At 45.6% G+C, this 26952-nt stretch overlaps 1 protein-coding gene across 1 annotated transcript in view; it reads right to left on the bottom strand.

Annotated features, from left to right (window-relative positions):
• Positions 1 to 26952, bottom strand: part of arhgef4 (Rho guanine nucleotide exchange factor (GEF) 4) — a gene marked incomplete at its 5' end in the record, with an annotated part of 47002 nt that overhangs the window by 2055 nt on the left and 17995 nt on the right. Inside the window, 9 exons of the mRNA XM_079234640.1 lie at positions 3583 to 3660; positions 4329 to 4572; positions 5894 to 6025; positions 6177 to 6306; positions 7097 to 7329; positions 7930 to 8109; positions 8325 to 8525; positions 8820 to 8999; positions 23558 to 23709. Coding sequence (XP_079090766.1) covers positions 3583 to 3660; positions 4329 to 4572; positions 5894 to 6025; positions 6177 to 6306; positions 7097 to 7329; positions 7930 to 8109; positions 8325 to 8525; positions 8820 to 8999; positions 23558 to 23709 — 1530 coding nt within the window. The remainder of the gene's footprint in view (positions 1 to 3582; positions 3661 to 4328; positions 4573 to 5893; positions 6026 to 6176; positions 6307 to 7096; positions 7330 to 7929; positions 8110 to 8324; positions 8526 to 8819; positions 9000 to 23557; positions 23710 to 26952) is intronic.

The raw sequence follows: 26952 nt of genomic DNA on the forward strand, positions 1-26952 counted from the left end.
CTCCGATCTGAGTGATTTGAGTGACGTAGCTGCTGGTGCGTAGAAGGAGGGAAGCGGGGAATGGATGAGACCGAGACGGAGACAGAGTGCCCGGATCCAACTGGGAGGTTCTCTCCAGGTTCCCTAGGATTAAGGATATTGCAAAGCAATACAACACTCAATACCATCAAGTGCACCTGTCTGTAATGAAGTGGAGCTTCTAATGAGCACCAAGACACGTCTGGTATGAACGGACTCCCTCTACTGGTGAACTGCAGTATTACAACTGTTAAAGCGATTGAGAACGCGCTCTTGCACCCGACATGTATATATTTTCCACACATAACGTCAACATTAGTTAGCGTCAACAAGCACGTATCATTGTACTTTAAGCCATCAAAGTAAAAGCACTTCCTGTTTACATGCTCTTCACAATAAGAGTAAATCATGTAATAAAACAAGTTACAACACTGTCAAAAGGCTTTTCAGCCTGGGCAGTATTGTTCTGACCCCAAGGAGGAACAGGCTGTCGGATAAAAGATTGCACAGACTTTTACTCATGCGATACAATCGCTATTTTGAAGGGTTAGGGAATAGAGAAAAATGATAAACTTCACAGGATATAGTGCACTTTCTGTTTATTTAGGCAAAGATGAAGTGGATTTTCTGTTTATTTAATTGCATTTTCAGTTTCTATTTTTTGGGTTAAGTGCATTTCTGTTTCTATTTTATGGGGAAAAGTGCCATTCATTTTTCTATTTTTCTTAAACCACTACAATGATTCCTATAACAAGCTGGTTTTGTTCTTAGGAGTCGGCCCCCGTTTGGTTTAGTGGGGTCTCATGTTTCCCAAAGCCTGTTTTAATGTGTTATGCTGTTTGACCTGAATGTCCCCACCATACACAGCCTCTTGTATCCTGTTGTTTGTGGATTTTAAAGTGAGGCATATTTCTTTGGTCAGACAGTGTGAACAGGGTTAATGTTCGTTCAAGTTAATGGCTGAGTTTTATATGCCATTTTGTTTTACATGTTTACAATACACTATGTGGAAAGGCTAAGAGATGCCCTTTATTGAACATTGAAAATAAAGTGATGAAAGGGCCATGATGTTTGTCAATGTATCTTTGCGGTTAATTTGGACATTTGCTTAAAAAAATGGAAAGTAAAATAACTAGTAGTGAAGTTACTTTTCAAATGCAGTAACTAGTAAAGTAATCTAGTTACAATTTTCAGAAGTAACTAGTAACTTGTAACTAGTTACTTTTTCTGAGTAACTACCCCAACACTGACCGTAACTAACGTGTGTTTGTTGACGATAGCTTCGTAGCGTTAGCACGTCACTAGATAGTGCCGTGTTGGATGTCTCTTCTGTGTCTACGACTGAACGGTGCATACTCAACTGTTGTCCCGATCACCGATAACTTTCTTACAGTGAACTTAGTAAGTCTAGTAGTGTTGGATCTCCATTAATCGTTACTACAGTAGTGTTTATGTCACGTTAGCTGCTGCTAACACAGAGATAGCGCTAGCGAGCTAACGGGCGATTGATGGCTACAGCGTCTCTATAAGACTCAACGGTGAGCAATCAACTGTTGTCCCTATCACCGTTAACTTTCTCTCAGTGAACTTAGTAAGCCTGGTAGTGTTGGATCTCCGTTAAACGTTACTACAGTAGTGTTTATGTCACATTAGGTGCTGCTAACACGGCGCGAGCTAACGAGAGCTAACGGAGATAGCTGACTACAGCTATGAACGGTGGGTAATCAACTGTTGTCTCTATCACCGTTAACTTTCTTACAGTGAACTTAGTACGGTTAGTAGTGTTGGATCTCAGTTACGTGTTTGTAAGGCTGTAACTAACGTTGTGTATTTTTAGCTCATGGCCTGAGCATAGCTGGATCTGTTAGCTTTAGCAATGTTAGCGCGTAGCTAGCTCATGCAGAGTCTTGATCATAGTCAGTGTTGGATCTGCCTTACGTGTCGGTGTGTAATCGTAACTTTATTTCAGTGAACTCATACTGACTTGTATTAATGTATTTTACAGTGGATTCAGAGCTGCGAGGGTCCAAAGGACAACATGCAACATGCAACATGCAGCTGCAGCAGCCTCCAGTCCGTCTGCCTGCCAACACATCACCATAGTAGGCCTCAAAGCCAGCCACAGCTCATCATCCCCACCATATAATAATACATTTGGTTTTAGACATTTATCTACATGTGTCTACCATTTTATTCATATATTCCACTGCTTTTGTGAACCTAAGACCTTTGGTAAACCAATTTCCATCACCAAAACCGATATACCACATGAGTAAAGTTATGTTTAATATGAAACATTTCCAAAATCAAGATTACATTTTTCAGCTTTAGAGTCATATTTTCTCTTTACACTTGTGCCTTGGGACAATGGTGCCTCATTATATAGATAGGTGAGATTGTTCTGTAATTTTTGATATACAACACATGTATGTATCATATGCAAGTGACTTTAAAAAAATTACAAAATTATGTAAAATCGAGAAAATGACCCCAGACCTCAGAGAGTTAAAGTATTGCGTCCCGTCTGGTCATATCTTGTTTTGTCTTGTCTACACACGACCTCATCTGTAAGCTCACCCATCAATGGAACTCAATACTTCCTGGAGATGTTTCACATCAAACACATAGAAATAAAGGGGAGAATATTTTAATAGTATTATTAATTAATAAAATATGTTTTATAATTGCTCTTGTATGATTCATGTTTTAATTTGTATTTCTATCATAATCAGGTAATTTTTGTATCTCTAAAGTGCCAAGTTGTATTTGTATCTTATTTTAATGTATTATTGTGTCTTTTCATGTCTAGTTGAATCATATCTTGTCATGTCTTATCTTGTCTTTTGCCTTATTGGGTCCCGTCTATCTTGTCTTGTGCCTTATTGGGTCCCGTCTATCTTGTCTTGTGCCTTATTGGGTCTCATCTATCTTGTCTTGTGCCTTATTGGGTCTCATCTATCTTGTCTTGTGTCTTATTGGGTCCCGTCTATTTTGCCTTGTGTCTTATTGGGTCCCGTCTATCTTGTCTTGTGTCTTATTGGGTCCCGTCTATCTTGTCTTGTGCCTTATTGGGTCCCGTCTATCTTGTCTTGTGCCTTATTGGGTCCCGTCTATCTTGTCTTGTGTCTTATTGGGTCCCGTCTATCTTGTCTTGTGTCTTATTGGATCCCGTCTATCTTGTCTTGTGTCTTATTAGGTCCCGTCTATCTTGTCTAGTGCCTTATTGGGTTCCGTCTATCTTGTCTTGTCGTGTCTTGTTGTGTCTTGATGTGTCTTGATGTGTCTTTGTCGTGTCGTATCTTGTCGTGTCTCATTGTATCTTGTCTTTGTCTTTGTCATGTCCCCATATCCCCCCTTATGAATTAATGTCCCACTAAGGCACACTACCAACTCTGCTTAATTCTGTCTTTGTGCTTTCTCGCCCTACAGTTTTCCACGGGTCTAAATTACACCCGGATCCTGCCCGTCAGCCACCGCTACCTTCATTAGTAGTGGAATCACTATTATACTTTGGTCATTCCTAGACCTAAGGACTTTTATATTTCCTGAACGCTTAGTACATACCTTTGGGTTTCCCAGCTGGATGGCTTTTGCAGGCATTTAGCATCGCCTGTTTCTTTTGGACCTCTGTCAGAGAGAATCCTGAAAGGAGAAAGAGTATCACTATGAAGTCCGGTCTATTTATTTAGCCCAGAATCATCAGTATCTGTATATACTTAACCTATGAAGCTTTCTAAATAAGTTATCCTTTCATTTTGTTTGTTCACAAAAGGTGAGCCCAACAGACTGTCCATCTTCTCGATATAAGCCAAAGAGGACTTCATGGAGTCAACACATTCATTCCTCATAATTCAACAACTCAGGACACGAGCCTGGCTGACATCCTGTTCTATTCTTTGGGTCAGCATCATAAAACCCATCCGACCCTTCCTGAGGCAGCACAGAGTGAGAAGGTACATAGATCACATGTCTGTAACTAGAACAGTGCTTCTCAAATGGAGGTACTCCAGGGGGTACGTGAGATTTTTTTTTAATCTATTTAAAATGAGCATCCATTAAAAAATCCTTTAAAAATATCTATTGAATACATATTCAATAAAATATAAGTGTAAGTTCATGAACTGAATTGTATATATTCTATATTAAATCAGACACTAATGGCACAGCGCATCTTTTTTTCAACTCAAAATGCATTGCACTCGGCTACTCGGCTGAAAGAGTATTTCACTGAAAAAAGGTTGAGAACCACTGAACTGGAATATGACAGTGTGTGTATATATGTAACCCCATGTCTCCTGTGTATATCTGACCTGTCTCCAGGTCATGCTGGACCTGGATCCTCTCGTCAGCGAAGGCTCTCAGCCAGCGTTGCTTCTGCTCTGGCTTCTTGGCACACAGGAGGTGGACTTCCTCACTAGCCAGCGCCCGCAGCTTCAAAGCATTTTTCACGCTGATGTTGAAGTCGTTCTCCTTGCCGTCCTCCACGTCTATCACCTCCATGGAATCCATGTCCATCCGACCCTTGTAGTACAGCATATCCCGCCGCAGGAGGTCCTGCAAGGATAAGGATGGCATATTAAGCCAAGATCCAGTAACCAAGGAATCCACAGAACCAACAAGAGCCCACATGGCTGACTGATTGATGAACGGTGTGTCTCATGCACACGTCTGAGCAAAGACACGGATAATGGGAAGTCCGTATAGCCTAAGATCTTTGGTGAATAAAGCATGGTGCACTGGAGAAGGGTTGGACAACATGTTTTTACTTTAAGGAAATAATCAAGTAATACACGATCATGGTCAACTATCCTCGGCCCCCGAGTCCCTTGTGGGCCAGAAGTTAGTCAAAACCAGTTCTAAGTCCTTACAATGTCACTCCACTTTAGTGGCAAGCTAACGTTTGGAACGTAGTGGGTTGATTTGAAGCTGAGGCACCAGATGGTGTGTTACACAGAACCATCTGAGGAGCTGTTGGAAACAGTTTGGGAAGTGGCAGGCGCTTTAAAAAGTACAGCTGACGGAATGAAGCCTTTAATGGAGTTCTTTGCTCTTCTTTCAAAGAAATATTAGAAGAAATATTCTACAGTTGCTATAGCACTGATGCTATCGTAGCATTTACGCTCTCGGCTTCAGGTGCAGCCATTGTTTTCAGGATGGACCGTCACCTCTCTGTGTCGCGCCACACACACCTAAGCCCCGCCCCTTCACAGGATGTCATTGGATCCATGTGGTTCAGACACAAACACATTACTTGAAGCAGTACAAGATTCATTTGTGTGATCTCGTGATCCTATTATTCTCACGTGATCTTGCGATATTGCAACTCCAACTGCTGTCCAAGGTGCGGTTAACTCAGCCCAGGTCCTCGTGGTTAAAATAAGTATTATATTAAATAGACAAGCTCTGGAGTTTTACACAACATGCCGTTTGAGTTCTGCTCCTTAAACTAAGACATCACACATCACTTTGGGCCTTTGAAACAATCATTATTTTTCTCTTTTAATGTTATCATTTACATACAAATATTCATGTTATCAAACACTTTAATATTTGGATCATGCATCCTCTACTGCATTCGGAATCTGCTAGTATAAACGTTCACTGTTTGTGGATGTGGCTTAATGACTTCATATATTTTAGCTCATTTAACTAAACAACAGCTGTTCAAACCAATGGAAGATGCAAACAGACTATTCTGAGTCTTCAGAATATCTCCCTAGATCTCTATGCCTTAGATCCTGTGAGTCCCGACCACAAGCGGAGAAGCTGAGATGCTGGAGTCATTAAAGAAAGCTTACAGAGATACTACAAGTTCACTTTCTCTAGGAGTGCTCTTTACTCATGAGCATAAGTAGACAGCATGCTGCTGAGGCACCTTTTTGCAGAAGACCATCTGATGATCAAAGAGGAAGAACATTCTCTGTTGACTCTTGTTCTGAGGCTGGGACAGCTTGCTGAGCTCTCCTGAGAAGATCAGGTCAGAGCTCCTGCTGAGGACGTCTTCTCCCTGCATGACACACACACACACACACACACACACACACACACACACACACACACACACACACACACACACACACACAGCTGTTACTTGCTACCCAGTCCTGTTGCGGTTGTATTGAACAGAATGAAGGGAACCAATCAGCTTCTGGCCACACCTCCCAGTCCTCTATGGAGCTCTGCCATTGGGCAATCTTGTCAATGTTCTCAAGGCGCCGTTTCTTCTCATTGATCAGTCTGGCCACGTTCTTCATGGCATTTAAGGCCGCCTCCACGTCCTTGTAGTCCCTAATGCACAGAGGGACGTGCAGTCGGTGTGTGAAGGTGAAGGATTAGTTATATGTATATATATATATATATACATGATATTCAATAATGAGAAGACCAAAACCAACCATGGATGTATCCTATGATATGTATTCTGTGTATCACAGCCTGATATCTCTTCTTTCCTCTGTGCCATAGAGCTTCATTAAAAACATCAATGAGCCGCCATGAACACAAACACACACTATACTTTATTCCATCCCACACTCTTTCCTGCTACCACTAAAACTCACTACAGCACCAAATGTGGATTAATCCGCCACGGAAAATAGTCCCCAACAAATGCACCATTTCTTCCTTTTTGAGTCTACACACTACATGGCAGCTGTCTTAGTACATCACTGAGCCTTGAAACTAAAAGGACACTATTCATTGTTCAAGTCCTCAGGAAGAAGGACGTCTGAAAGTATTCAGGACGTGTGAAAGTATTCAGGACGTGTGAAAGTATTCAGAGACTTTTGCTGTTTTCATGGATGTGTTGCCAGTGCAGCTCCAGGCTTCACTGAGGGAGCCATACTGTGTGGAAACACACACACACACGTACTGCGATGCAACAAGATACAGCTTTAAAACACAAACATAGCTACTCCACAGAGCTGGACTTAAGACTGTGGTGTGAAACTATGGTGTCCAATGTTATCAATGCTATGCATACATCTGTCAGATGCACATGCATCTCTAATATGCATGTGTCCACGTCATGCCCTTCTATATCCGTCCCTGCAGGAACACATTCGGGGTTTGCTGTCACCTGTGCTGTGGGTTGGTGTATTTCAGCAGCTCAGCCAGCTGCAGCGGGTACTTGCAGATCTTCTGAACTGGAGTTAGCAGGAAGCCATCCAAGGAAATGTCAATCATCTTCTGGAGGAGCCGGCAGGCCTCGAAGAAGAACACGTACTTGTTGACCTTTACTAGCTTAGAGAGCTGGACGCAGGCGTTGGGGTGGTTGTTGCAATACTCTGAATAGATCTGGAAATCTGTTTGCTACACATAAAGAGCAGAATGTGTTAGAAGCAGGTCCAATATGTGGGGACACAGTCAAAAGGTTTGCACTCACATTCCTGTAAGAAGAGTGTTCACAAACTATTCAGTTATGAGTTTGATGCTCCTGGAAAACGAAGCAGTGTGAAGCGGAATAACGCAAAAACTAAATCACAATGTTCGGACCCGGCTCTGAACACTGTGGTGACCCGGGCCAGATCTCAGCTGGTGCTGCTGGCTTTGTAGACAAACCACCACCACAGAGTGAGGCACTAACAGACTGCTAGCTTCATGCCTTTGAGGTGAAGCTACAGGTCACACTGAAGTATCATAGGAGCTCTCTGATATTACTCTGAAACAGATACTGTTCATTCATCACATTCTCTTCTTCACCTTTTTCCTCTTCCTCATTTCTTCTTCTTTCTCTTTCCTGGGCTCCAGAGGGCCTGTTAATTAACGGGCTGCGTAGTTATGTTATTGTGGGCTTTTTTGTAATATTTCAAAATAGCATATTAAGTATTAGTAAAAGGTAGTTAGTAAAGGTTATGATGTGGGTGGATGGGCCCTGACAGCTGGACCTAAACCTGCTCTGGCTCAGCTTACGTGTTCCAGGAAGCAGCAGCCGATCTCACTGAGGTGCGGCTGCTCTTTGTTGAATCTCTTCTCCAGGCCTTTCAGTAACTTCCTCTGGAATCGGTAGATCTCTTCAATATTGCCAAAGATGGTACGGAGCTGCTCTTCAGTGAACATATCTGTCCTCTTGCGGCACTGCTTGACGTAACCCTGAAGGAAACAGAGAGATGATCAGACCATGACATCACACACACGATACATACACAATAACCCATAACCATGCTGGTGAGCCCATACCAAGACCTGAGACCTGACATCCAATCAGAAAAGAATGTCTCTGTCATGCTAAAGCGTTTATTGTAGCTAAGGTGTAGCAGTGCAGGAGCTTTACAGCACATGACACATCAACATGATGTCATCCTGACCTCACAGATGTCCTTTAGATGCTTGATGTAGTCTCTCTCTGTGCTCATGATCTCATTGATGACGTTGGTCCTCATCTGTTCCTTGCAGGGTAAGCCAGGTCCCAGCAGCGAGCCCAGCCCGGCCCTGTTCTCCCTTCCAGCCTGGGCCTCCTCCACGTGGGCCATGTACTCGTCCATGGGTTCATCCTGGTTCACACGCAGCTGGGCAGGATAAGGATCTGTTAGAGGCTGCTGGGTTTACAGCCACTTCATCTCTCTTCACAAACATCATATGAATGTGAACTGCAATTCCAATGTTGTGATATATTCTGGTTTTCAGTTGTGTAGTGATGTATTAACCATTTTGATGAACCAAAAATCTGGCAAGACATTTCAAGTTGTTTATTACTTGTAGATGTGTGATAACACAACCTGCTTTTGTTCTGCCGGGTCCTCCTGAGGACCCAGTGCCGTTACTGCTTCATGAACCACACTTCACTTCAGAGTCTTCCTCACCCGGACGAAGCTGGCAGGGAACCAGCCCTCACTGTCCACGATGCGGCCCCACCACCACTCCTTGTTGGTGGCGTCCACTACTTCGATGACATCGCCGGCCTTGAAGCCCAGCTCCTGGTCGTCCATGGTGACGTGGTCCCAGAGGGCCTCGGCGTACACCACGCTGCCATCGCTGATCAGCTGCGGAGGAACATGGGCACTTTAAATATCAAGGGTCAACAAGCAGCCACGGAAATGACAAGGAACATTCAGCAATGTCAGTGCAGCACAGGTCAACTCTGCTACGTGTAACCAGCTATCTTCTTCAGCCAGCGTTTCCCACAGGGTGATAAAGATAAGGTAAGATAAGATAAGATAAGCACAAAGTATTGCTGAGACTGATGGGAAGGTGTGTAGGTAAATAGTGGATAAGCTCAAATGTTGATCTGATGAAAGGTCCGGGTTGTGAGGAATCATCCTGGGGAGTGTGACGGTCTGAACCACATCTCAGGACAACCCTCCAACAGTTGTGACATCACAGCAGAGCCCAGCATGACCTCATGGGCTGGAAGATGAACCATCGTTCTGTGAGGATGATGTCCATGTACTTCAGTCTGGTGATGGAGTGAACCTGAACATGAACACTGATGACATCACACATGTGTCTCCAATGGACACTATTAAAGGGATCCACCAATTCTACTCAGGTCGCAGACTGAGACACAGAAGAGGAAGAGAGAGACAGAGGAAGAGGAAGAGAGAGAGAGACAGAGGAAGAGGAAGAGAGAGACAGAGAAGAGGAAGAGAGACAGAGAAGAAGAAGAGAGACACAGAAGAAGAGAGACACAGAAGAGGAAGAGATACAGAGAAGAGGAAGAGAGACACAGAAGAGGAAGAGAGACAGAGAAGAAGAAGAGAGACAGAGAAGAAGAAGAGATACACACAAGAGGAAGAGAGACAGAGAAGAGGAAGAGAGACAGAGAAGAAGAAGAGAGACAGAGAAGAAGAAGAGATACACACAAGAGGAAGAGAGACAGAGAAGAGGAAGAGAGACACAGAAGAAGAAGAGAGACACAGAAGAAGAAGAGAGAGAGAAGAGGAAGAGAGACAGAGAAGAAGAAGAGAGACACAGAAGAGGAAGAGAGAGAGAGAAGAGGAAGAGAGACAGAGAAGAGGAAGAGAGACAGAGAAGAGGAAGAGAGACACAGAAGAAGAAGAGAGACACAGAAGAGGAAGAGAGAAGAGGAAGAGAGAGAGAGAAGAGGAAGAGAGAGACAGAAGAGGAAGAGAGACAGAAGAAGAAGAGCGAGACACAGACCCAGCTCCCTCCTCTCAGCAGAAGTCTGATCTAGTGTTGTTGAACATATTTCTATGTAGCTTCACTGATCCATCAGGCAGTGAGGAAAACAGACCATGTGGCTGTTGCTAGGCAACAGCTGGCCTTCTGTCTAGCACCCTCTCTGACTCCATGACAACGCTCTGCTCATCACGGTGATGGTAAACGGCTACATACACACACACACACACACACACACACACACACACACACACACACACACACACACACACACACACACACACACACACACACACACACACACACACACACACACACACACACAGCTGTGAGCAGCTGGGTCGGGTCCCGTCTGGCTCGCCTACAGAAACACATCAGACCTGAATGTTATGTTTTATTAATGTAATGTATGCCACACAATACATATTAACTGTATATGTAATACTTCAATTAATACATAAGGTATATTTATAAATTTGAATCAATTTAATGTAATACAATTTCACGAGGATTATTCAATGTATTCAGACATGAACAGGATAGAAAGCATGATGTAGAATGAGAGCTGTATATGAACCTGTATAACAACCTGTATAATAACCTGTATAATAACCTGTATAACAACCTGTATAATAACCTGTATATGAACCTGTATATGAACCTGTATAATAACCTGTATATGAACCTGTATAATAACAGGGTTGAGGATATTCACCTTAGTTTTCTTTAGCATGAAGGAGTTCATGAACATGACTTTACAGATAATGACATCCCTCCTCGTCTTTGTGGAGGTTGCTTTGCTTACAGGATGTCTACGTATCTATGAGTTACACTCCCCAAATGAGTTATAATACTTGTGTTATTTCTTATGAATTCATATGTGGGTGATTGTGGCTCAGTGGTTAGCATGCCCATCTTTCAATCAGACGGTCCGGTGGTTCGAGGCCCTGCCCTGCTAGTCCATGTTGATGCATCCTTGAGACTCTTAACCCCTAACTGCTCCCCGTTGCTATGACTACGCTGTATAGAGCAAACATGTAAGTCTCTTTGGATGAAAGCCTCAGCTAAATGAGATGTAATGAGCTTCTTGGGAATAAAATGTATAAAAAAAAAACACACTTTTATACCATAGATCATAACTATGAACATCCAGCATGAAATGAGTCAGATTCCTCAAAATGTCTAAGTTGTAAGTGATACTCATCAAGCATTTAGTGAAACCTTACGTAAGTACTGAAACTTAACTGTTACTTTAATTATGTTTAAACCATAAGTCTCTTCCCACAAGGGGTACGGTCATTTATACATTTAAATGAATGTAATCAACTCTGTGGTTGCAGAGATAATTAAGAAAACGTTTTTAAAAACTGTTCTTTTGTCCGAGAATAGCTGAAAGGTTTAAAACGTCTGGCGTTAGCTGCATTAGCTGTGTTAGCTGCAATAGCTGTGTTAGCTGCATTAGCTGCGCTAGCTGCATTAGCTGCGTTAGCTGCTCTGCTGAACGTTACAGTGTACAGACTAACATGAACACATTGCAGGCCATCTATTAATACATATTCATTCAATATTCACTTTCCTCCCAACTTAGGCTGTAGTTTCGGCTAAAGGTCCATGTTTTGAATTTACATTATTATTATTATATATTCACTTCAGGTTAAGAACATACACACGGCCTCTTTATTTGACATGTAAAGCTCGTGGTCCTGAGACGGTGGAGCATCACTCACTCACTACTCACTTATTCACTCACTCACTCACTCATCACTCGCTCACTCACTCATCACTCAAGGTTGTATTGTTGTGATTGAAAGGAGAGCAGAGCTGGACTCAGTCACATGACCTCCAGCATCACTATGATGAAGAGTAGAGAGGGAGGAGTCATGCAGTGTGTGATCCACCAGTGTGACCCTGTTGCTATAGTAACTGTGTCCTAACTGATACCTGAGCCACAGGTGTGCAGCTTTAGTAAATGTTACAAGAACAATCCAGAACTCTGAGCATCAGTCTGGATGAAGGATGAGCAGAGCTGAGGAGAGGCAGCACAGTGGAGGCTAGTAACAACACCATGGGTTCCTTACTAAGATCATATTATAATATCTGGCATTACATCAGTGATCAGGTGTGTTGACACCTTCATGGTATCATGGTATCCAGTGTGGGGGTAGTTACTCAGAAAAAGTAACTAGTTACACGTTACTAGTTACTTCTGAAAATTGTAACTAGATTACTTTACTAGTTATTGCATTTGAAAAGTAACTTCACTACTAGTTACTTTACTTTCCATTTTTTGAAGCAAATGTCCAAATTAACTGCAAAGATACATGGACAAACATCATGGCCCTTTCATCACTTTATTTTCAATTTTCAATAATAATTTATTACTATTAATTAATATAATTTCCAATAATAATAATCGCGCGAGTCACACGACACTTCCTGCATGAACAATCTACCGTAAACGTCGGGTTACGAGCCGCTACTACCTTCGGTCAGAGTCCCCGTTAGCTCCCCGCTGTAGCCGGCTGGGGCTCCTGCTAGCGCTCCGTCACTTCCCCGCTAACTTCCGCTAGCTCTCCGTTAACTTCCGCTAGCTCCCCGAAAACCACCGAAGGCAGCGGGACCAGGCTCGACACCCGACTTGGGCAGAGGGGTCGCGGGCAGTAGTAGCAGCAGCAGCGCTAGCTAGCAGCTTGTTGCTATTGTTCAGGCAGGAAGTGTCGTGGGACTCACGCGCCACTAAAAGAGAACTTTTCGGACTGGTAGAAATGTCTTGGGTAACGCAGGAAAGCGCGTTACTGAGGTCTAGTAAAGTTGTGTAGTTACCAATATTTTGAGTGTAACGCGTTACTTTACTTCGTTATCTATAATAGTAATATCGTTACTGTAATCTGTTACTTTGTAACTTGTTACCCCCAACACTGATGGTATCATGGTGTCATGGTGTCATGGTCAGGCTGTGTGTGCTCAACCCCGTCTTCCTGCTGAGGAGATATTCCACCACAAAAGAACTATTAGTTATGAACTACGTCCAGCTGTTGAAGAGCATTGATGAGCTTTGATCTTTATTGAAACTACAGCTGAGAGGTTTAAACACATCTGCAGCCTCAGAGCGTGTTGGTAGTATGTTCTCCATAGAACATGAGTCACATAGAGAATAGAGACTGAACACAGAGAGCGGCCGAATCAAAGCATTCATAGTTATTACTGAGCTGATGAAGTCTCCCTGAACACGCTCCACATGTTTCTGATGACACATGTACACATGTTTACATGTTTCTGATGACACATGTTTACATGTTCACATGTTTCTGATGACACACATGTTCACATCATCCTCTCACAGCGCTTCCTCCTGATGTACCTGAGCTCCGGTCCCGCCATGTTGGACGCCCATCAGCGATGTGCTGCTCCGGTTCATCTGCTCCTCTCCTCCATCCAGTGTGTGTGTGTGTGTGTGTGTGTGTGGGTCTGTGTGTGTTCTACTGGAAGGCCAGCAGGAACATCAGCACCACGTTGATGATGATGAGCAGCATCATGATGAGGAAGACCACCACCTTCTGCGTCTCCGGCGGCAGGTTGCAGCGCAGCACGGTGGTGAAGAAGCCCAGCCGCTGCCGGCTCCACCTGCCGGAGCCGCTGCCGCGGGCCATCAGTGCTTTGTCTTCCTCCTCCTCCTCCTCCTCGGCGGCGCCGCCCCTCCCCCGCCGCCTCTCCCTCAGCGCCGAGCCTCCGCACCACACCGCCTCCCCTCGCCCTCCTCCTGGACTCTCTCCGTCCTCGTCCTCCGGCGCCGCTCTCCTCCTCCGCTCGGCTCCGGCGGTCGCCTCCTCCGCTTCTCCTGCCACCGTGCCGATGGCCAGCGCTGCCGGCCTGCCGGGAGGCTGGGAGCGGAGTGTGTGTGTGTGTGTGTGTGTGTGTGTGTGTGTGTGTGTGTGTGTGTGTGAAGCTGCGCGCCGTGAAGCTACTTGTGTTAGCCTACGTGCAGAGCCCCACACACCTGTCCTCCTTTACTCCCTCTCTCCTCGTTAGGAAAGACTCTCTTCTTCCTCCTCTCCTCCAGCAGCTCACTCTGTTGTTCTTCTCTCTCTCTCTCTCTCTCCCTCTCTCTCTGTCAGGATGTAAGGCGGAGGACAGGATGCTGCATCTCTCTGCTCTTCTCCTCCCTCTTCTTTGTATCCGTCTGTCCCCTTCTTGTTCTTATCTCTCTCTCTCCATTCACTCAGATGTTTCTACCTCTCCATCCAGGTGTCCGTTTCTTCTTCTCTGGTTTCCTTTGTCCTCCTCTCCTCCGTCTCAGCCCACGTTTTCTCTCCGTTCAGATGTCCTGTTAAAATGGAGCTGGTTGCTCTGCCTCTCTGAGCGGTGCGGCCTCAGCATCCATCTAGCAGCCAGGATCGCCTTCTTTTCTTTTTTCCCCTTCCTTCCCTTCCTTCTCCGTGGGCCCGCCCTTGCATAGCTGGCAGCCAATCAGGATGGAGCGTGTGTTACCGTATCCTGGATACCAGAGTGGTTGAGGCAGGGCAACCCTGTGTGGTGGGGGTGAGGAGGGAGGGCCATGCAGAATAATGCATGGTCTCAGGGGAACACTGTGTGTGTGTGTGTGTGTGTGTGTGTGTGTGTGTGTGTGTGTGTGTGTGTGTGTGTGTGTGTGTGTGTGTGTGTGTGTGTGTGTGTGTGCAGTAGTTTAAGGTTGAGGGCTATTTGCTGCATTCATTGATATAAAATGTTATTGTAGACATAAAAAACTAAACTAAATAAATAAATATGAATTACAAAAACAGGCATAGATACTGTTAAAGAGGCTTCATTGTCATCATCTGTGTCCAGTGGGAGAACAATGTGCTGCAGCATATGAGTGGTCCAGTGCCCAGGAGGGTCTGGGGATAGGGCAGAGGACAGAGGACATAAGACATAGGACAGAGGACAGCGGTCCCAGCGGTGGCCAGCCGGCGGAGGGGAGCCCCGCTGTGTCTCCTTGGTGACAGCAGCGCTGCATGGTGAGGTCAGACTTGTCCTCCTCCGTCTCTTTCTCCTCATGGACGTCGTTGTCTTCACACTAGAGAGCCAGCCGTTGCTGATAAGGTCCATTAGTCTTGTTTCATCCATGAGTAATGTTTAATAAATGAAGCAGTCATGCGTCATGGGGGCGTGTCTCTGGTGGGCGTGTCATGCATGGCTTTGATTCGTGCGTAGTGACATAGTTCAGAGCATCCGGTAGGAAGGCATCACGTCAGCCTGTACGGTGATGATGTCATGTGTGATGTCACATGACATGTGTGATGTCACACAGGACCATGAATACGTGACTTTGCCCTTCCCTCAGTAGAACATCCCGCTCTGGTGCTGTTCTGGAGGAGGATGCTGTCGATGCACTAACTCAATTTAAAATCAGATTTATTTTTATTGATTGAGCAAATCCCATGAAAGACCACAGCCAACAGTCCTCTCAATACTTTCTGCCTCTGTGTCTCAGCTCCAGACCCATTCATTCTACTGAGGATAGAACTTCATACACTTTATCAGAATCAGAATCAGAATCAGAAACCATTTATTGCCAGGAATGTTTGCACAGACGAGGAATTTAGTTGGGCGGAAGGTGCGTACATTAGACATTAGACATTAGACGAGACAAACAACAATCAACGACAGCAACAGTGCAAAAAGTCTAAATAAGATAAGTATAAAGTGCTCAGACAACAGATAACATTAATGTAAGTGAATGTTAAAGTGACGTGTGTGTTTAAGTTAAAGTTAAGTGTATGTATTAAGTGTATTAAAGTTAAGTGTATGTGGCAAGTTAAAGTGACATGTGCGTTAAAGTTAAAGTTAAGTGTTTGTATTAAGTGTATTAAAGTTAAGTGTATGTGGCATGTTAAAGTGACGTGTGCGTTTAAGTTAAAGTTAAAGTTAAGTGTATGTATTAAGTGTATTAAAGTTAAGTGTATGTGGCATGTTAAAGTGACGTGTGCGTTTAAGTTAAAGTTAAGTGTATGTGGCATAAGTGTTTAAATATGAATTGTGGAGTGACCGGTAGGAGGAGAGAAAAGAATAAAAATAAAAATAAATGGTCCGAAAGAATGGTCCGTGAATAGTCCTGTGATAGTCAGTCAGTGGGGAACCCGGGCTCTATTGATGAGCCCGACTGCCGACGGGAAGAAACTGTTTGTGTGGTGTGAGGTCTTAGTCCTGATGGACCTCAACCTCCTGCCAGAGGGAAGGGACACGAACAGGTTGTATCCAGGGTGAGAGGGGTCAGCTGCGATCTTTCTTGCCCGCTTCAGTGACCTGGAAGTGGACAGGACCTGGAGGGATGGCAAATTGCAGCCAATCACCCTCTCCGCAGAGCGGATGATGCAATGCAGCCCGGTCTTGTCCTTGGCAGTGGCTGCGGCATGCCAGACAGTGATGGAGGAGCAGAGGATGGACTCAACGATGGCGGTGTAGAACTGCACCATCATTTTCTTTGGCAGGTTGAATTTCCTCAGCTGCCTCAGGAAGAACATCCTCTGCTGGGCCTTCTTAGTGATGGAGCTGATGTTCAGCTCCCACTTAAGGTCCTGGGAAATGATGGAGCCCAGGAAGCGGAAGGACTCCACAGTGTCGACGGGGGAGTCACACAGGATGAGAGGGGCAGGTGGGGCTGCATTCTTTCTGAAGTCCACAACCATCTCCACTGTCTTCAGGGCGTTGAGCTCCAGGTTGTTCTGGCTGCACCAGGTCGCCAGGTGGTCAGTCTCCCACCTGTAGGCAGACTCGTCCCCACCAGCGATGAGTCCGATGAGGGTGGTGTCATCCGCGAACTTCAGGAGCTTGACGGACTGGTGACTGGAGGTGCAGCTGTTGGTGTAAAGGGAGAAGAGCAGCGGGGAAAGAACGCAGCCTTGGGGGGGAACCGGTGCTGATGGTCCGAGAGCCTGAGACGTGTTTCCCCAGTTTCACGTGCTGCTTCCTGTCAGTCAGGAAGTCTGTGATCCACCTGCAGGTGGAGTCGGGCACGTGCAGCTGGGAGAGCTTGTCCTGCAGCAGAGACGGGATGATCGTGTTGAAGGCAGAGCTGAAGTCCACGAACAGGATCCTGGCGTAGGTTCCTGGGGAGTCCAGATGCTGGAGGATGTGGTGGAGGGCCATGTTGACAGCATCGTCTACAGACCTGTTGGCCCTATAGGCGAACTGCAGAGGGTCCAGGAGTGGGTCAGTCAGGTTTTTGAGGTGGGACAGGACCAGGCGCTCTAAGGACTTCATGACCACAGAGGTCAGGGCGACAGGCCTGTAGTCATTGAGTCCTGTGATCCTGGGTTTCTTGGGGACGGGGGTGATGGTGGAGGCCTTGAAGCAGGCTGGAACGTGACATGTCTCCAGGGAGGTGTTGAAGATCTCAGTGAACACCGGAGATAGCTGATCAGCGCAGTGCTTCAGGGTGGAGGGGGAGACAGAGTCCGGGCCCGCTGCTTTGCGGGGGTTTTGTTTTTTAAACAGTCTGTTGACGTCCCTCTCCAGAATAGTGAGGGTCGTCACTGGGGAGGGCGGTGATAGAGAGGCGTGAACCCCTGATGGACTGGGGGAGGGTGGGCTGATGGTTTGTGGCTGGCTGATGGGCCTGTGGGGGATGGCGTCAGGACTGCTCCATTGTCTATCGAAGCGACAGTAGAACTTGTTCAGCTCGTCTGCCAGGCGGAGGTCGTTCATGGCGTGGGGGGTTTTCGGCTTGTAGCTGGTAATCTGCCTGAGCCCTCTTCAGACAGAAGCAGAGTCACTTGCTGATAGCTGTTGTTGCAGTTTCTCAGAGTACTGTCGTTTAGCATCTCTCACCGCCTTGCTAAACCTGTATTTTGACTCTGTATACAAGTCCTTGTCCCCACTCCTGAATGCCTGGTCCTTTTGCAGCCGTAGCTTCCTGAGTTCCGCTGTGAACCAGGGTTTGTCATTGTTATAACTCACCCTGGAGCTAGTTGGAACACAGCTGTCCTCACAGAAGCTGATGTATGAAGTTACAGCCTCTGTGTACTCATCCAGACTGTTAGTGGCAGACCTGAATACATCCCAGTCGGTACAATCCAGGCACGCCCGAAGATCCTCCAGAGCCTCACTGGTCCACTTCTTGAATTTCCTCACCACAGGTTTGCAGAGCTTTAGTTTCTGCCTGCATGAGGGAATCAGGTGAACCATGGCGTGGTCAGAGTTTCCCAGCTCAGCGCGTGGAACGGCGTGATAAGCCCCACTGATTGTGGTGTAGCAGTGGTCCAGAATGCTTTTCTCTCTAGTAGGGCATTTAATAAACTGTCTGTATTTAGGGAGTTCGTGGCTGAGTTTACCTTTGTTAAAGTCCCCAAGGACAATAACTAAGGAGTCAGGGTAGGTCCGCTCCACACACCGTATCTGCTCGGCGAGTGTCCGCTGTGCGTCCTGCGCATTGGCCTGCGGCGGCATGTAAACACCGACCAGGATGAATGAAGCGAACTCACGTGGGGAGTAGAAGGGTTTGCAGTGGATAATGAGGGATTCCAGGTCCGGCGAACAGTACTGTAGAATCACTGTTACGTCGTTACACCAGCCGTTGTTGGAGTAGAAACAGATTCCTCCGCCCTTCGTCTTGCCGGAGAGCTCCGTGTCGCGGTCCGCTCTGAACAGCTGGAAGCCAGCCAGCTGGAGCGCGGAGTCCGGTATCGATCCACTGAGCCAGGTCTCCATGAAGCATAGAACGGAGGAGGAAGAAAAGTCTCTGTCTCTCCCTACAAGAAGCTGGAGTTCGTCCAGTTTGTTGCACAGTGAGCGGACGTTGGAGAGAAATATTCCTGGCAGCGCTGTACGAGCTCCCCCGTTTACGGAGACGCACGAGCGCGCCGGCACGTTTCCCTCTCCTGCGGCGTCTCACTGCGTGCGCCAAAGTGAGTGCACTTTTCAGAAGAATGTCCAGTAGTTCCACAGAAGTTAAAAAAGTTGGAAATAAGTCTGCTGGAGTTGTTCCCCTGATGTTCATGAGCTCATCTCTGGTGAAAGAGCTCCGGGAATCGCAGCAGAAAGCAGCTTTTAACACAAAAACAACAAAAAACAATGAGCACCAACACACCGAGGCAGCCATCTGCGGCGCCATCTTGGTAGCAATATATATATATATATATAATAACTACACACTATTTATATTAGTAAAGCATGAGTAAACACTTAGTTCATCATTAATAAAGCATTGTTCCAGCATGAACATACATTAGTAACTCATTAGTATGCATTTCATAAACATAGTTATAAATGTGTTATTCTTCATTAATGAGCTTGACTATTATGCGTTTCATGATTGGGTTTTCATACTTTATAAATGATGGATTCCACATTAGTAAATGAAGTATTATATATTATAAACCAGTTGAGCTCAAAATTGTTTTCTCAAATTGCGAATGCTTTGCATCCTCATACTAAATACAGAATATCTCCTCAACCACAAGGGCTATTTGAGTCATTTTAATGAAAATAGATATGTCCATAACTTGGGAGCTCTCACGTCACGTTTGAGTCCTCTCAAGTCATATTTATGGTTTATGTTCATATTTATGGTTGAATTGTGTTATAAACATGTAGAATGGACTTATATGGTCTAAGGCGTTAGAGGCTCTGGTGTGATTCATGTACGAGGAGAGTGAGGAAGACCTCCTGATGAAGAGTCCAGGCTGCTGGGGCTCACTTATAGATGATTAATGAGATCATTTATAGTTTTAGTAAATGATTAAAAACACAAAGTGATACTAAAACTCCGCTTTTAACACATCATCAACTTGGGACAAAACCAAACGGCTTCTAGGTGATTCCTCAGCGTGGCACACACCGTAATGACTCCAGACTAAGAGCAAAGGGTGAACGGAGCCGGGCTAAAAGAACGCCGGCCAGGTGATGGAACGAGTGCTTTAGTTTGATGGCACGTACGTATTATTGATTATGAGTATCTAGCCAGCTAGCCAGCTAGCAAGCTCGTCACTAACTAGAGGTCCTAAACCTGCTGCGTCACCTCAGTTGTAAGTAGACCAACCCAGATGATGGCTGGATACTCATAATCAGTAATGTGACGTGCCAGCAGACTAAGATCCATCTTCACCTCTCGTGCCGGGCCTCGCCTCCATCACCTGGCCGCAGTTCCTTCTGGCCCGTATCCGCGGGGCGCACCCGTTCCACTTACCTCAGCGTGAACGCGTCCCGCGGTGATGACGTGTAGAATATTACACTGTACATTGTTTCCATCTTGCAACAAATATGAATGTTCTTTATCTCTTTGTGTCGTGTCTATTTCCCTTTTCTGTTGAGAACAGAACTCAGACTTTTATTATGTTATGTGTTTATGAATTGCATACTAATGAGTTACTAATGTTGTTGTTGTTGGAACAATGCTTTATAAATGATGAATTAAGTGTTTACTCATAATGCTAAATATTGTGTAGTTATTATAAAGTGTTACCATATACTGTTTTATTTATTAAAAAAAGATCCAGTCCTCCAGCACCTGGCCCCTCCCCCTCAGAGTAATGCTCTAATAGGTTAGCGGGAGCATTTCCCAAAAAGTAACTTGCAGAAACTAACGACTAAAGTTTCTAGAGTTTCCTGTTTTCTCTCGGTCACCAAACCTTTGAGTCCATGATCTCCTTCGAGCAGCAAAAGCAGTAATAACCCACATCACCAGCTGTTGTCAGACACACACACTGTAACACACTGGTCTAGATAACAGACACGACTGACCCACAGGATGGCAGCAAAGTGCTGGTCTGTTGATGTGCAGCGGTTGCCTGGATACCCATTTTGATTGGCTGTTGATCTGTCAGCATCAACCAACCCAATAGAGTCGACTAAATGCAGCTGCAACAGAGAGAACAACTACTCATGTCATCCCAGTGACAGACGACTGCGCCCCAGGGCAGACAGAAGAAATGCTTTTGAAATCACAAAATCAGTTATTTTAACTTCTGTCTAATGTGAAGACTGAATTTGAAATGAACACGGATCAGTATGAGCAACATTAGCATTACATAACAAGCAGCTGCCTGCTGTTACTGGTCACTACAAGCAACTCTTTTCAAACTACCTGCAGTGATTGATGATGTAAACGCATGAAAGAGTTTGCTTATCCAACTCAATTAGATTGATGCATTTTCATGGGGACGGGTTGGGTTAGCCTTCCATGTTCAGTCTACACAACAAGAGTTTATCTGAGGACTTTCAGTCAGGATTTAGAAAGCATCATAGCACAGAGACACTAGTGACAATTACTAATGACCTTCTAGTCGCATCAGATAGGGGACTTGTCTCTGTACTGGTCTCGTTAGACCTTAGTGCAGATAAAGGACTTGTCTCTGTTCTGGTCTTGTTAGACCTTAGTGCAGATAAAGGACTTGTCTCTGTTCTGGTCTTGTTAGACCTTAGTGCAGATAAAGGACTTGTCTCTGTACTGGTCTCGTTAGACCTTAGTGCAGATAAAGGACTTGTCTCTGTTCTGGTCTTGTTAGACCTTAGTGCAGATAAAGGACTTGTCTCTGTTCTGGTCTTGTTAGACCTTAGTGCAGATAAAGGACTTGTCTCTGTTCTGGTCTTGTTAGACCTTAGTGCAGATAAAGGACTTGTCTCTGTTCTGGTCTTGTTAGACCTTAAGTGCAGCGTTTGACACCATTGACCATGACATCTTATTACAGAGACTAGACCAGTTGATTGGTATTAAAGGTACAGCACTAAGCTGGTTTAAGTCGTATTTAGCAGATCAATCTCAGTTTGTATTTGTAAACGATGAGGCCTCGATGACCACCGGTGTTCGTCATGGAGTTCCACAAGGTTCTGTACTTGGACCAATTTTATTCACCTTTGCTTCCTTTAGGCAGTATTACCTTCACTGCTATGCCGATGATACTCAACTATATCTATCGTACAGCCAGACGAAACCAACCAACTCGATAAACTCCAAGCATGTCTTGCCAAAGACATTCATTGACCAACCAAGATGTCAACTTGACCTGGACAAGAACAAGGTCGACTTGCTAGAATCTGATTGGTGGAAAGTGGCATATAATTCTGATTCAGGGATTCTGATTCTTTGGAGTTGTTTGAACTTGTTGTAAGATTGTATTCTTGAACAAACCAATAACCGTCTCCCCGCTGGTTGGCCGAATCCAAATCCTTTCTTCCTCTTCATTTGCCACAACACTGTAAGAGTGCATCAGCAGAATCTAGAGCAGGTATCCATGACAACCAAGAAACCCAGCAACCTCAGAGCTTGTTTTTGCCCCCCGACTTGGCAAAGGAAGACATCTCAAGTTAACAATGCGCTAACAATGGCAACAGTGTTGTGGGTTCTACCAAGGGCATAGGTTTGTATAATGAACAAAGGGACATGTGTCTATCGATATATACAAGAACAAACCCGTTTGCATCATCATGAACACACACATACACACACACACACACACACACACACACACACACACACACACACACACACACACACACACACACACCCTACTCAGCCCACTGAAAAGCCCCCTTGGCATCTGAATGACGTGAAGCTGACAGCTCTGTGAGGAGGCTGCAGACGGGTGTGTCCTGTTCACTGCAGAGACTTTACACACAGAACCTTCATGATGATGAACATAGATATGTACGCACAGTATGAGAAGACAGAATAAAACTATTGACACTTGTGTCATTTTTTTATTGTAGTGACTATTTCATGTTGGATTTCAACAACCGATGATGATCTCTTCATCATCGTCAGTATCCGTAGCAGACAGGCCGGCCCTCTCCTCTGAGCTCTGGTTTAAACTGCTGGTTTGATTGTTTATGATCAAGTGGATGTAGCCACCTTATCAGAGGTGTGTGGTTAACATTCATGTGGACAATAAGCAGAAATATTGTTAAAACACTTCTGAGCGATTAACTTCTGGGGGTTTATAAATCAATTCAAATTAATGAATTCATCATTGAGGTAAAAAAGGTGCCACATGCACATTGAAAGAGGTTCAAGACACAAAAGAGGAGGGGAGAGTAAATCAGGACTACATGTGATTGGACTCAGCAGAGATGACATTCATTGAGAAAAGTAGATCTGCAGGAGAAGAAATATCTGAACGCCTGAGAGCCGTACTGCATTATGTTCCATTATATTTGTGATACTTTCAATTGAACCACAATGCAGGAAACGACGTGTTTGACCCTCAAAAGGTCCTGGGCCGTTTACGTGAGTCCACCAATGTTAGAACCAAAGCTACGCTTCCTGGACCATCAGCTGTAACCACCGGCTGTGAGCTAACCAGTGGGGCACGCTCACGTGCACTGACAAGTACTAACATGCACTAAAAGGCACGTGGTCAAAAGCCCACAATGCATTAGAACTCTGAACTATGATAATTCTGCACAAAGTTGCTTTTTAAATCTTCGATCTAAACCAACTTCTTCTGGCCATCTAGTGGAATCTAGGCCACGCCTCCATGCTGCCTACCTCATTGATGGCCAGCTGCTCTCCTCCGCCTCCTCCTGGGTGTCCAAAGCGATGTCCAGAACTGCAAAACTCTTCATACAGCAGATCCTCTTCGCTGATGAGCTCATCTGCAAACCCCGCCTTCTCTGATGCCCCGTCAGGTACAACCAGCGCTGAGGACAGAGACACCAGAGAGGGTTAAACACATGCTGGTTTCAGCTGCTCACGTACATCAGTGCTCTGAAGACATCTCTTTGAGCTCTTTGCCATTCTTTTTGGCATTTAAAATAATTTTATATCAAATAAGTAATAAACAATTAAACAAGACGTGACAAATTGAAAAGATATATCAGTATTGAAATGATTGGTAGCTGCAGAGGGATTTTAAATAGAATAGCATTACTTTATACATGACAGAGACAACAGCCATGTCCTGACTACGCCACCCCGTTCTTATTTAGTTCACAGATGACCGACAGCCAAAACAATGGCTACGTCTCAGTCTGTCACTCTTGGCATTGTAAGAGTGGGCGAGGTTGCTGATCCAGTGAGGTTTTTTTCTGATTGATGACGTTCAATAAAAAGACAATAATTCAGAAAAAAAGCAATTTGTCCACTTTTTCAACTATTTGCTACATGTGAAAGCGCTGTCCTGCAGTGGGGTTGTCAGGTTATGGGAGGATGTGTCTTGGCTCTGGTTATCTGGCAGCACAGTGACATGCAGTGATGTCACACATAGTCCCAACAGCCAGTGAGAGATAGTAGTTTTGGTCTGTGGCTCATCAGAGGTGACCAGGCTGTGACTGGTTGTAACATCCTGTAGCTCTAAGGAGATGGTGATGGTTGTTCACCACTGCAGAGCCTCTGTTACTGTAATGTCACATCATCCTGAAGCAACCATTCCATGCTGTGAGCTTTGAACAAAGGAGGCTTTGTGTTTCCTCTCAAGTGTTAGTGGCTACCTGGCTGATGAGCTAAAAATACACTGGCTGTCACACCTCCTCATAAGCGTCACCATGGAGACGTAACTGTGGTGGCAAATCCCTGTGGAGACAGAGAGAGGAATGAGAACATGGAGCCATTAAAGAAAGCCCAATAAGATGAGTTGGGCAGCAGTAAGGTTACTGTACGTAGGGCACTGTGACATCATCATCACTGTGGAGGGCTGTGCCTCATGGGGGCAGTGCAGGACACCCCACATGCTGTGTGACGCTGTAGGGAGACGGATGCTCCAGCTATTGATTAGCCTATATTCATGCACACAGTCTGTGCTACAGCAGCTGGAGGCTGACCGGAGGGACAGCACATGATCTCCAACAAGCTCTGACTGCCAACAGGAATGGCATCATGGCACAACTCTCTCCTGATATATTGTGATGAACGTTGGCAATACAACCACAACGTGCAGCACTGCTCTACAGTTAACACCAGGGCAATAGTAGCTCAGGCTGTGTGTAGTCAGGCTGTGTCTAGTCGGGCTGTGTCTAGTCAGGCTGTGTCTAGTCAGGCTGTGTCCAGCCAGCTTGGGCCCCAGTTGTAAAGCAGCCTTTGAGCTGTCTGGAGTCTAAAGCCAGGCCAGGCTAACTAGCACCAGGCCTAGCAACTGTAGCTCAGGGGGATGGGTGGTCGTCCCGAAACCGCAAGGTACCTGGCTCGATCCCCAGTCCCCCCATAGCTCACATGTCGAAGTGTCCCTGAGCAAGACACCCAACCCCCAGCTGCTCCCTGGGCAGCCTCAAAGGGCTGCCCACTGCTCCCCAACAAGGGATGGGTCAAATGCAGAGAAGAATTTCCCCAAGGGGACTAATAAAGTGCATGTTTAATGTTTAAAACAGGAGGGCTGTGGAGCAAGGAATCTTCAAATGGTAGTCCTCCCTGGAACTCTCTTGGTTCAAAGAGGAAATCATACTGTGATGATGTGGGAGGACGACTAACAGGCAGATGGAGTTTGCCTGAACAAGTCAGGGGTAAAACTGTTTACCTCTAACTTATTTTTCTTCCTGCGTCACCCGTCTGCCAAGGACAGGAGACTAGAGTCTAAACAAGAGATAACCGGACAGCATCGCCATGGAGACCTCATGGGAAGGATGCCAAAGGAGTCTCCACCCTCATCATCAGGGACTAATCCTCCCCCAAGAGGAGGAGTCTCCATCTTCATCATCAGGGACTGATCCTCCAGGAGTCTCCATCTTCATCATCAGGGACTGATCCTCCAAGAGGAGGAGTCTCCATCCTCATCATCAGGGACTGATCCTCCCCCAAGAGGAGGAGTCTCCACCTATTCTCATCATCAGGGACTGATCCCCCAAGAGGAGGAGTCTTCATCCTCATCATCAGAGACTGATCCTCCAAGAGGAGGAGTCTTCATCTTCATCAGCAGGGACTGATCCTCCAAGAGGAGGAGTCTCCATCTTCATCATCAGGGACTGATCCTCCAAGAGGAGGAGTCTCCATTCTAATCATCAGGGACTGATCCTCCAAGAGGAGGAGTCTCCATCTTCATCATCAGGGACTGATCCTCCCCCCCAGAAGAGGAGTTCCACCCCATACTCCTCGCCCCCTGGAGTTATCTGAGCACATAACAGAGCTAGTCACTGCTGGAACCAAAGTCACTCCCACTTTCCCTCCTAAAATCCATCCTTGACCTCCAGCTGGACCTCCAGCCACTGGCTCTAAGTCCTCAGCCAGTTAGTTAAAGCGCAGTGCCCCTCCCCCACTCCACCACCATCCTGATAAAGCATGGATTGATATCTTTTGGGTCCGGACTACAAGGCTAGTGACACCACTGATTCTCTCCAGGAGCAGTGTGGGCCCTGCAGGAAGCTCTCCTACAGGGCCTTCTCCTTCTATGTTTAACTGAAACTTGGTTAGGCCAAGATAACAGTGCAGCTGTTCTTATTGAATCAACTCCCAACTTCAGTCTTATGAGTGAAACCAGAGCGCATAAGAAAGGAGGTGAAGTTACCAAGGCTGCTGTGACTGATGTTGCTCTCTGATCATGTCTGTGTTTTCTTTGAGAGTGAAGTCTCCCTGCACACACATGTCCAAACCGAGGTTGTGTCAAAGCGTTACCGTACAATTCCGGTTATAAGCCGCTGTCAGCTAAAAACACGACAGCTAGCTCCCCCACCACCACTGAAGCTGTACACTAGGGAAACACGGCTGTACGTACATACATAGATTACAGAGGGCAGCCTAGTGAGAGCCAAGATCAGTTTTACCAGCAAAGTTGCTTTACATTTGTTTGGACAAACAGGGCTGTAAAAAGGACTGGAGAGGATAAGCATTGAGCTTGTTGCTAGGGAGGGCCTGCGGAGAGGGCGCTGACAGGAGGCCCTCCCTCCACATGCTGTGTCTGAAGAGATGGACTCATTCCTGCATGGGGCAGACTGAATGGAAAATGCAAAGAAGCAAAA

This window comes from Taurulus bubalis, assembly GCF_910589615.1.
Source record: "Taurulus bubalis genome assembly, chromosome: 18".
Lineage (NCBI taxonomy): Eukaryota > Metazoa > Chordata > Actinopteri > Perciformes > Cottidae > Taurulus > Taurulus bubalis.